Below are 12,038 nucleotides of genomic sequence, written 5' to 3' on the forward strand. Positions count from 1 at the left end.
AGATCTGAAAGGACTGGATGATTTAAAAAATATAGACAATTGTGTGAATGTTTACTAAGCACTCACACTGTTGTGATCCACTTTTAAATTCTTCCGTACGTTTTTCAGCGCAATTCTCATCTTGCAGTTTTCAAGCTATTTCAGCAATTCATTTATCAAAACGTTCAGGTCTTTCAGGACAATCCTGCTATGACTTTTTCGTATTGGTGCAAATTTAGCTTTTTGAAATATTTAGCCTTTTCTGACATTTTTTTCACTTCTCATAGAAAATGAATTGAGCTCATTTTACATCCTTCAACTCTTTAGATCTGTTTACAACCTTTTACTGCTCCTTTCATATTTTGTTCTGATTCAGCTTCTTTCAGCTTCCTTGTGCAAATTTAAACATTTTTCAACTACTTTCAGCTAATTTCAGCTGTTTTTTTAAGCGGCTTTGTGCTCCTTTCAGGATCTTTCTGCTAACTACAACATTTTTGTGCTTCTTCTAACTTCTTTTTGCTAATTTCAGCTTGTTATGCTCCTTTCAGCTTATTTCTGCAAATTTCAGCTTTTTCTGCTATTTCAGCTACTATTTAGCTGTTTTTATTCTAATTTTAGCTTTTTCAGCTAATTCCACATTTTTTGCACTCATTTCAACTTTTTTCAGCTTAATTCAGCAAAAATGTTCTCTCTCCACATCCTTCTGGTAATTTTAGCTTCATTCTACTTTTTCGCTACTTTTCAGCTGTTTTCTGCTTTATTCAGATAATTTCTACCTTTTTGTGCTCATTTCTGCATATTTAAGCCTAATTGGGCAACCATGTGTTCATTCTACTTTTTTCTGCTAATTTAAGATTGTTCTAACTTTTTGGTTGCTTTTTTAGCATGTTTGTAGCTAATTTCAGCTGTTTTCAGATAAATACAAGCTTTTTGTGGTAATTTCTGCTTTCAGTATATTCTTTCCATTTTCTTCTGCTAATTTAGGCTTGTTCATCCATTTCAGCCACATTCAGCATGTTTTTTTTACAGCTAATTTCAGCTGTTTTTCCAGCAAGTTCTTGTGAAATAAGCATTCACGCTGCATTTTCACAGGAAATGCAATTTCTCTAGTTAATTTCTATTTTGGTTCTACAAATGCAAAAGAAAAAAAAAAGTGCAACCAGTTATTTCAGATGTGAAATTAGAATGACCAACATTCTAAAAATAAACACTACGGTTTGATTTCGTTCTGAGAAAGCTCTCACAATTGCTTTGTATTACTAGATATTTGTGTACATGTTTATTAATAAACGTGTGACTTCGAAGCTTTACAGATGATTGAGTGGCTAATAAGAGAAGGCTAGCGCAAACACTTTCCTGTGCTCCACAGAAAAAAATAATAAACGTGAGGAAGTTGAGAGATTATGGCGATTATGTACTAAAAAAAGGAAAATAATTACAGGGAGGAAAGATTGAGATTGCAAGCCAAAAACCTTTTTGGTAGAACTCTCAGGAAAAAAAAAAAAAAGAAAGCATCCAGATGACCTGACTGAACATTGTTGGATTTGTACCTGGATTATTGAGCATGAACTTTGGTCTTTTCTGGAGAGTTTTAAAGTGTTTCACTTCTTCGCCAAACTTGTTCAAACAGTTAACTTTTATATTTTAAGACGCAGATGTTGGGAAAAAAAAAAAAAAAAAACAATCTTTTAACAAAATCAATTAACAAGGCATCAATAATTGTTAATATTTTTAATGAAAGTAGATAAAAAACACTATTTTATTATTCAGTAGAAAACTCAATTCCTTCCTGCTTGGCCTCATGTTCTCACTTGTTTGTTCTTTCCACCAAATTCACTTACTTCTTATTCTCAAAGCTAGCAAAGATGTCTTCAAAGGCCTCTAGAGGACGCTCCTCTGAGTGATCAAAGTAGAAATCTAACATAGAAGCTCGTCTGTGGAGGAAGAGGAAGAGGAGAGAACCGCAAACACTGGGGTCACCAAAAGGTGGGGAGGATATGGGTGACTGAGATGAGGTTCAATTTTGTCACTGAGATGAGAAAAGGTGTTTCATTTCTACGTTTTTACTAAAACATTTTCAGGTGTTCGTCCTCATCTCATTCAGAACCACTGGAATAAGGTCCACAGTACACCAGGGAAAACATTTCTTTCACAGTTACAGTACCCTAGTTGACAGATTCCCTTTAGAAAACAAACAAAAAGAAAACTGGACTTACAGGTAAAACCAGTCCAAACGCACTGAACACAAAGTGAGACGAGTTTCTCAGCTTCACATTACTTTGTGTATATCACTTACTTGTACATTCTTTCTATTGGGGCATTGGACCGTTTGAGTTCGCCTAGAGGAGTTCTGGAGGCTGGACGGATAACACCTACAACATCAAACATGAAACAAGACAAATACAGTTTAACAGAGAAACTGTTTTATTTACAATTGGGTTTTCTATCCTGATCAATCCCATGCTTGTGTGAAAGCTCCTCTTTCTGTGGGCCAGCTAGAAGAGCACCCAAATTATCTGAAGGATTCAGAATCGCAGAGAAAAATCTCAAAATTTCCTAAAACCCCAAGTTTGTGGCCTCATTACTCCATGCTGCCATGAGAGCTAATTACAGAGCAGGAAAAGTGCAGTTTTCAGAAGCTGTGGTACAAAGACAGCTGTATGACGTCATCTTTCCATCTTTAATCAAGCTAGAGCTGAACTGAATATAAGAAAGCTGCCCATAATGGAAAAATCGGGTAAAAATACTTTATATCGACTAAGAAATTGATCTTAGATCATTTCAGGTGGATTCAGATCAGGTACCTGCAGTTTTGGCTGCCCAGGAGCGACCGGCTTCATTGAACGCAGCAAGGCCTCTGATAGTAGCTCGCAAGATGCCCCATCGGAACATGGCCACTGGGTCCATGCCAATGAGCTGCCGCACAAATGCTCTATCGCTGCTTCGCAACAGCGCTATGATATCTGGACGCATGTGGTCTGTGTTCTTCTCTCGGAAATCCTGAAGAGGTTAAATACATTAAAACTGTCACAAAGAGGAACACAAATACGATAGGAAAGAAAAATATTTCTGTATCGGAAGCTTTGTGTTTACTTCTGTTAGAAGCAGCTGATGTCTTATTACCTTGATGTGGTATTTGACTTTCCCTGCAAAGTGCTGAATGACAAAAGCAGGCTCCATGACCGGTGTGGGTACGAAGTACTTGTTCCCCTGGTGCTGCTGCTTGAACTTGGCTAACAAGGTCTTATCGGTGGCGTGTGGAAAGCTGGAACACAAGCAGCAGGAGGGAGAAAAAAGTGCGAAAAATAAGCTCCAAACAAATACAAAGCTTCAACTACATAAAAATAACTATACAGTAGTCCCTCACTACTTCGCGGTTTGTTTTTTGCAGATTTGCTTTACTGTGGTTTTTCAAAGTAAGACTGGAAATGACACACAATTGACTGATTGATGGACGAGCTGCACGATCTGCACATTTTATTTAAAATAAATTATTGTAAATTATTTAGCACCTGCAGCACCTTTGTGCAGCCTACAGCTACAGAAAACGTGTCATCCTGTACATCTTTGCATAATCACACTGCAGGATAAGCTTCCTCCTGCAGCTGATCAGCTGATCAGCGTGCAGAGTAGAGAAGTGGGCATGGCCAAGAACGTTTGCAGGTGGCAAAGAGCAGTGGAAGCAGAGAGAGGGAAACCATGACATTCTGTGCTCTTTTAGAGCGTTCAGAAACATTGATGTTTGAATAAATACATGAAGGAATGCAGCTCTTCTTACTTGCTCTCCTCATCTAAGAGGTACAACAGGCCTGTTGGCTTCTTGTTGATGAGATGGATGCAGCCCACATTGTCTGTGTAGTCGATGTTATGCCAGGTGATTCCCTCAGCTTGGTACTCCTCCTTTATTTAGAAGAAAAGAACATTTTTGGTGAACAAACTCTTCTGAATGCGTGCCATTCTGTCAAACTTTTTACAAGAGTACTGCAAACAGCACACTATACGCCCGTCGACAAGCTATTGTACAGTGTATAGAAATTGGCCGGAAAAGTAAATACCTTGTTTTAACTTTGCCCGTAATTTATGACCTCGACCTTGGAGTTAGGGTCATGAAAAAATGATTGACGTTGTCAAATAGTGGCACAAATGAGTATCAAGTTTTGTTAAATTATCATGAGCAAATCTGAAGTTATGACCCTTACAAGCAAAGAGCTTGTTGTAAATGACCTTGATTTGTGGTCTTGACCTTGAAGCTGGGGCGATGAATAGGATATGCAACACTCCGTCGACGTGATTCATGAGAGTTTCATGTTTCATTAAATTATCTTGAGTGGATCAGAAGTTATGGGTGTAAAAGAACGTTTAAGGGCGTACAGACGGAGACCATAATACGTCTGCCTTTGACGAGTGCATAATAAAACGATGTAAAAATAAAAAAGGTGATTAGTGTCATTTAGAGTGTAATATATGAAAAAGAAAACAGCTGCTCACCTGCTCCAGATTAAAAATGTGATTATTGAAGTAATACTGCAGCTGCTCATTTGCATAGTTGATGCAGAACTGCTCGAAGCTGTTGGTCTGAAAGTCTTCAAAGCCAAAAATGTCCAGGACTCCAATAGACAAGCACTGGAAAACAACGTCAAATCATGTTAATTTACTTGTAGATGACTGCTGAGCAAATTTTCTGCTGTCCCATGTGTGTGTTGTGGGTCTTACTTGAACAGATTCCTCCATGTCTTTCTTGTTGAGCAGTGCATGGTTGATGCGAAGCACTATCCAGTCAAACAGGGCGCTGTACAGAGATTTGGCCATGGAGTCTCTAGCTGTGACAGCCTGATGGGATAAACATAGGACTATATGAGAACTGATTCCAGCTAAATTAATAACATTAAAAAGGAATTTAGTGTGATTACAAATGTGAATACAGTAGTCCCTCGTTTATCGCGGGGGATCCGTACCCTGCAGACCCACGATAAGTGAAAAACTGCAAGGTAGGGATAGTAGTACAAGTAGTAAGCTGTAGTTTATTTTATTCCATAAAGGTGTTTTAAACCCTTCCAACACTCTTGCAATATTCTAAACAATGTTTATAAACTCTAAACGTGCTAAAAGAGCACAGAATGTCATAATTTCAGCTCCCTGCGTCCTCTGCTCAAGCACTCTTGGCCACGCCCACTTCTCCGGTCTGCATGTTGAACAGCTGATCATGCACGCAGATGATCAGCTGCAGCAGGAAGTTTATACTGCAGTACGGGCTGCACCAAGGTGCAGGAGGTGCTAAATAATTTAAAATAATTTATTTTAAATAAAAATTCCATGCTGATCGTGCGGCTCATCCATCAATCAGCCAGTTGTGTGTCATGTCCAATCTTATTTTGAAAAACCGCGATACAGCGAGTCCGCGATAAACGAACCACGAAGTAGCGACGGACTACTGTATAAGAAAACAAAGAAAACTAATTTATAGGTGTTTCAGCAATAAAACAGAGTAGGAGACAGTGTGTACTGCTTTTGGACACTGTTCAACCAGTGTTCGCATTCTTGAAGCATACCTCAGACTGGCTGTAGGGGAGAATCAGCTTGTCGTTGACCGTCACAGTTTTCCTCTTAGTCAGCGCCTCAACCAGCAGCTCTTCTTTGACCTGGGAGGGTTTTAATGCCACAAGTCACAAACACACAACGATCTAAGCAAAGGAAAGGAAAGAGACACCAGGAAGCATGGATACCTTCAGCAGGTCTGAGAGTGTTGTTAGGACATCTGGCGGCCCCACCTCCAGACCCTCGTCTCGGCCCGTTGACTTCCTTTGGTAGGTCACGTTGCCGAGATAAAGGATTGCGGAAAGAACAGAAAAGATCCTGCAACCCAACAGAACCAAGAAAGTTACATGCGCCAAGCAGAGAGTGTGCTGGTTTTATTCTGATCCGTTTACATTTAATGACTTTCACAAAACATAGAGGCTTTGTGAAAGGTTGTAATGACACACCGCAACTAATAAACTGTTACATCGGATCATTTGATGTAAACTGAGTGCTTCCAAAATTTCTGTGTTGTAAATATGTATGTTTTAGCAACGCAACTCCATTAAAATACTTTTTTTAAAAGAACTGAAACAGGCTACAGGACTGATTTTCAGCATAAACCATTTAGCGTGTTTAGAAGAAAATGTCATGTTTCTGCTAAAAAAGCCTGTATGTACTGGTTCACTCACTGTTTCTTAGTGGCTGGCAGGAAGCCAACCATCTCCATGGCCTGCTGCAGCCTTTCAAAATCATGACGCAAATCTTCCTCATCTTCAATCTTAAAATTTTCCTTAAAAAGGGGAAAAAAAAGGAGAAACGGTTGGTAGGGAGGGGCAAAAAGTGAGATCATAAACCCCAGAATCCACCAAAATGATGACGATGAAAAGGAGTCGCTGAAAAAAATGTTGAGGAAAGATGAAAATCTAAACAAGGGAGTGAACAAAGAGCCTTCTTAACATTCAGCGCACACGTGTGAAGTACGCTGGGCGTTTATTCAGCAGCTTATTCAGAAACTTGGCAGCTTTCATGAATACCAGATGCATTTTAGTGCTTTTTGTCAAACCTCTGACTGAGTCGGTTCATTAAGACAACAGAATTTAGCAGATTGCAGAATAAAAAATAAAAAAAAGATGTCCTGAAAAAGTCCAGATTTATTAAAGTTTAGGATTTGCACATACCTGCTTGAGGTATAAGAAATCTTCAGGTGGCAGCAGTTTATACTCCTTCCTCTCTTCTGCTGTAGCGCCCAACAGCAGGTAGTAAAACACATGATAGTTCCTGAAAAAAAAAAAAAAAACACTTGAAATGTACAATGAAAAAGGTTTCCTTTATACTAATTAAAAACAAATATCCCCATTAAACACCTCAATGAATTACTCCATTTTTACTACTTGTTATCATTGTCACGCAGGAAGTTGAGCAGGTAGAAGCCTCGTATTTATTGTCAAACAAAGGCTTAGTTTTGGATGCGAGATAAGAACGAACTTATTGTAAAACGTTAATAAAAAGAAGACATCTGGAGCTGTGGAACGTTTATCAGTTTATATCAACTTTTCATTTGTGCATTGAGTGGGTAAGTACATAAGTGACTAGGCTTTACTGTAAAAAGCACACAGGACTAATGAGTTTCCACACTTATCACACAGAAACACAACATGTGACAGTGGAGTCTATCACTCCTTAAATAGAAGAGTAAGAAATGTTGTCTACAGCAACTGTAGGCAAGGTGATTACCAGCAGACTGCAGACGGTGAGTAGGCGGAGGGTTACAAAGACAGATCTGTCAGAGGAAGGCGGACAGATTTTTCAAAACTAGCTGGGAAACTCATAAATGAGTAATGCACTTCCCACTCAAAAAAACATCTACTGTACATTTTTATTCAAGGTATTCCCTGTCTCAGCTCAGTATTTTACAGTGAATTCAGACATTTACAGTTTAAGTGAGGTAGTTTAGTAAAAATATGTCAGTTTCACTCATTTGAAACAGAAAATAAGTCCACAGCAAAGATTTTGGTCAAAACAGTCTGGCTGCTTTTCTCAATAACCATCAGGCAATTTTTTATTATTTCACATTAGTAACAACAGACAAACAGTCTAGCTGCTAAGTGAATATCACTATGAATAACAGATGATGTGAAAATGAGTGTTCACCAGTATGAGTGAGCCACCACTCAGAAGTGACAGACAGTACAGTCACAGTGTTACGGCAACAGATGAGTATGATTCAACTAAAGAGCCCTTATAACTGGCTTTACAAATATAAAGTAGAGCCATGGTAGTTTAATAATGATCTATTTCTTAAAGTGATTTGTTGGTTTGCAATTGAACCCGTTTTTAGTGTCTGAGGATGTGTGTGTGGGTGTAAGTGTTTCAGCAGATGAATGTTTGAACTCAAAGGCCTTCAGCTGAGCTTCGTATGTGTTTATAGACACACACATGAAGTCTGGTGGAGGTGAAGAATGAAGGACACCCCCCACCCAAACCTCAGTTCCTCCTCACCTTTCGTTCTTCTCTCTGGAGACAAGGCGAGATTTCTCCAGGAGGTACTTCTCCACCACAGCCCTGAAAGACAGCAAGAGGAAACAGCACAGAGGACTTAAAACCTGAAAAAAGTCTCAGCTCTGTGGTGTGTGGGTGCGTGTGAGTAACTGAAAGTGAACGAGAGGAGGAGCGTCGAGTTGAAGTGAGAGCTCATGGTTGGAACAATCAATGAACAAAGTGCTCAGAAACAGTCACACAAACGGTGCGGTGCATTTCACACCACAAAGCAGCAAAATACTGACGACAAAAGAAGGCTGCTGCAGGGGCTGGAGGAGAAAGCAGAGGGCCATTTTCTCTGCAGTCACAATGCATGTTGTTTTAAAAGCAGTTGTAGGGCCATAAAGTTGTCCAAGTTGATTTTTTTAAGTCAGACTTGTTTTTTCTATAAACAACAACACTGATGCCAGTCCTCACAACAAGCTAAAATTAGAGATGCACTGTGAGAAACTCAACAGTGGCCAACGAACAAAAAAATGCAACCTTAAATAATAAAGTGCTATTTGTTGTCATCACTGTATGTTCCCACACAATGGCAAAATTGGTTCTCTGCATTTAACCCATCGCACCTGAGATACACCCAGGTGGAGCAGTGGACAGCTATGTAAGCATCTGGGGAGCAATTGGGGAATAGGTGTCTTGCTCAGAGACACCACAACATGTGGGTATGGCTGGGGATTTAACCTGGGATTTTCGGGTCCCGAGTCGGCTGCCCTGCCTCTACCCCGGATTAACAAACAAAACTTGACACACCTTGCATATGGAACAGCTAATCTGACGTGGAAATAAACACACAAACCAAACACTTGTTAGCATGAGTTTTACAAACTGTAAGTGTTACAAGTTTGAGAAACTGATAAAGATAAATAAAGGGTGTCAAGAAACCAGCCTTGAGGCACACCCTGAATATCTGATAGGAATTTAGATTAAGCTGTGCTTGCATAAACACCTCTTGAACCAGTTATAGGCTCTTATCATATAAATCCTTAAAACTGCATACCTAAACTTGAATTAAATGACTAATAGGGTGAATCATTTTGTGCAACTTCTTCTTTCGGCTGCTCCCTTCTTCAGGGGTCGCCACAGCGAAGCTTCCAGTATACTGCCGCGTACGTCCATTCATGCATACGTACGCGTGTACTGTACGCAGAGGGTTCAGACTTCGTACTCCAGCGTACACCCCGAGCAGCTGCAGAGCAGCTTCACAGACAAGGGGCGTTTACCTTCGGGACAAATTGAGGTCGCCGATTGGTCATTTGCTGACACGCCTACTGGATTGATTGACAGGTTGGGGGGAAAAAAAACGAGCGCTGGCAGCCTCAGCGTTGTTCTGTGTTTATATGTTGTTAATAAAAAGATCTAAAAAAAAAAAAAAAAAAAAAAACAGGGAGCGCTGGCTCTACAACCCACACATCAGACCAGCACACCAGGACATCTCCAGACCCTCCCGCAGCCACGCTGGACCTGAGTTTAATTCGTTCATGACAAATTCCTTCATTTCTCATCATTTCAGTCATGGCATCAACTGAGGAGGAAGAGATCACTGCCTCTTGGCAAAAAAAACAAACAAAAGAAAAGCCCAGATCAGGGATGAAGAAGGGGAATTTAATACATTGGTGTCGCATACAAAACAGTCCGTCGCTGGGCAGTTTATTGTGCGACACCGCGTACGCGTATGCGGTCGTAAAAATTTAAGCTTTGCACGGACATGCCCTGGGGGGTACGCTCGTACCTCCGCGTACGTACGTACGTACCTCTGCGTATGGACATACGCGGCAGTATACTGGAGGCTCGCACGAAGACTTGGCAATTGTTTTTTTTACTCCTGATGACATTCCTGACACAACCACAGATCACTGAGCTACCACAGCCCTCTGTGTGGAGCAGAGAGCTGCCATCTAGGGCACCCAGGGGAGCAGATGGTGGGGGTTAAGGCCCTTGCTCAAGGGCCAAAAGTGAGGCAAATGAGGGTGGAGGCTGGTGTGGGTGTTTCACCATTCACACCTACATTTTTGATGTTGGTTCAGGGAGTTGAACTGACAAACTTCTGATCACAGGCCCCCTTCTCTAACCTCTGCGCCACTCCCCCATTTTGTGTAACACATAAGAAAATTACTTGTTTCTATTAACCAGTTTCAAACTGTCATTGACTCACAGTGCTGCTGCATATCTTTTTCAGCTGAATATCTCACAGTATACCGTTTGTTGAATAGAATATATTTCAGTTCTTGAAGTATTTCAAAGGAAACCTACTGGAGTTATAAATTTTAATAGCTACCTGAGAGTTAATAAGAGTTTTTCCAAGTGTACCAACAAACTACATGAAGCCAACAAACAAGGAGGCTACAGACAGACCGCTGATGAACTGAAGGAAACAGCTGAACTCTTGACCTCTACAGAGAGTAGCAGCTCTGCTGTGCTGTGGAAAGTATTTTGCAGGCATGTTTCTGGTCCACTTGTCATCTCGGAATGTGAGATTGATGCAGATCAACAGACAGCTCTCCTGAGTGATCACTTTTATCTTGCTATGAAACATTTTTAACCCGACGGATGTGTGACATCACCCTCGTACGTGAAGCATGACTCACCATAAAATGGTTTAATTCAGTGGTTCCTAAACATTTTGGCTTCTGACCACCCAAAAAATAGTAAACAAGGCTTGTGAGCCCATTTAATTCTGGTTTAAATACACAAGCTTTGATAAAAATCTTATTAAACACAGGCATCATAATACAGTAGTTCCTCGCTACTTCATGGTTTGTTTATTGTGGACTCAATCTACCGCGGTTTTCTAAGTGAGATTGGACATGACACACAATTGGCTGATTGATGGATGAGCCGCACAATCTGCAAATTATTTAGCACCTGCTGCACTAGGGTTGAACGACTACATAATTTTTAAACTCGACATTAACATAATAAAACTCGAGTAGAACTCGAGTACTTGATGACACATAGGATCTAAAGATACAAAAATAAATACATAAAACCGCAAAAAAGGTCATTATTTACCAAAAAAAGACCAACAAAACATTGGGAGTGCATATTATGCCCCTACCATTTATCAAACTGCAAATAAGTCACAGGAAAAACTAAACTATTAGTTATTATTATTAAACTGCAAAAGTGAATAAATGTGCAGCACGTCAAAAACAAAACTAACAATAGTGGGGGTCCCACCCCACACCACCGCCAGCTGTGGTGCGCATTAAGTTTAGTTTTAGAGATTAATATGTTTGTAGACTTTTTTTAAATAGGTTTAGAGATTCATTTTTTTGCTTTTTGTTTGGGAAACAAGGTCAGAAGCTGGTTCCGGTTCGGTCATTGAACACGGTGTTGCACCATATTCAGTGACCTGCAACAGTGCATGCAACACCACCCCCTACTGTCACAAAATATGGTGTAACACCGGTTCGCAACGCGCTCCAAACAGTCAGGAAGTTGTTTCATTTTCTGTTTCCTTACGGTAGTTGAACCAGAAAATTAATCTTTAGTGAAATATTTCCAGACTATTGATGCATTTCTACCTGTTTGTCAAGACTGGGCCTGCTCTGCTCCACCCGTCTGCTTGGAGGAATCCATTTTGTAACCCGCGCCAATGCGGATCATGTGGCACATGACGCAATGACGTAACGGCGGCGTAATGACGTCACCACGAATACTCGACGTGAAATTAAAAACCTCGATAGGTGTCCAAAGAATCGATGTGTAGATTACTCGAGTAGTCTGTTAAAGCCCTATGCTACACCCCACACTGAAGTATAAGGTTCCTCCTGCAGCTGATCAGCTGTTCTCCGTGCTGACCGGAGAAGTGGGCATGGTCAAGAGTGCTTGCAGGTGGCAAAGAGCAGCTGAGGCGGAGAGAAGGAAATCATGACATTCTGTGCTCTTTTAGAGCGTTTAGAGTTTAGAAACATTGTTTAGAATATTGCAAGTGTTGGAAGGGTTTAAAACACCTTTATATATATATATATATATATATATATATATATATATATATATAT

The 12,038-nt window shown here is 40.2% G+C and overlaps 1 protein-coding gene across 1 annotated transcript in view; it reads right to left on the reverse strand.

Moving 5' to 3' along the window:
* LOC119430641 (unconventional myosin-IXb) overlaps positions 1–12,038 on the reverse strand; it is a 39,244-nt gene that overhangs the window by 12,136 nt on the left and 15,070 nt on the right. Inside the window, exons 5-16 of the mRNA XM_037698086.1 lie at positions 7,996–8,058; positions 6,675–6,774; positions 6,186–6,286; positions 5,703–5,832; positions 5,529–5,618; positions 4,693–4,809; positions 4,468–4,602; positions 3,758–3,879; positions 3,103–3,244; positions 2,784–2,979; positions 2,276–2,351; positions 1,821–1,913 (exon numbers count right to left, since the gene is read on the reverse strand). Of these exons, the coding sequence (XP_037554014.1) occupies positions 1,821–1,913; positions 2,276–2,351; positions 2,784–2,979; positions 3,103–3,244; positions 3,758–3,879; positions 4,468–4,602; positions 4,693–4,809; positions 5,529–5,618; positions 5,703–5,832; positions 6,186–6,286; positions 6,675–6,774; positions 7,996–8,058 (1,365 nt within the window). The remainder of the gene's footprint in view (positions 1–1,820; positions 1,914–2,275; positions 2,352–2,783; positions 2,980–3,102; positions 3,245–3,757; positions 3,880–4,467; positions 4,603–4,692; positions 4,810–5,528; positions 5,619–5,702; positions 5,833–6,185; positions 6,287–6,674; positions 6,775–7,995; positions 8,059–12,038) is intronic.

The sequence above is a fragment of the Nematolebias whitei genome, chromosome 3 (assembly GCF_014905685.2).
Source record: "Nematolebias whitei isolate Nwh7 chromosome 3, NemWhi1, whole genome shotgun sequence".
In the NCBI taxonomy this organism is placed as follows: Eukaryota; Metazoa; Chordata; class Actinopteri; order Cyprinodontiformes; family Rivulidae; genus Nematolebias; species Nematolebias whitei.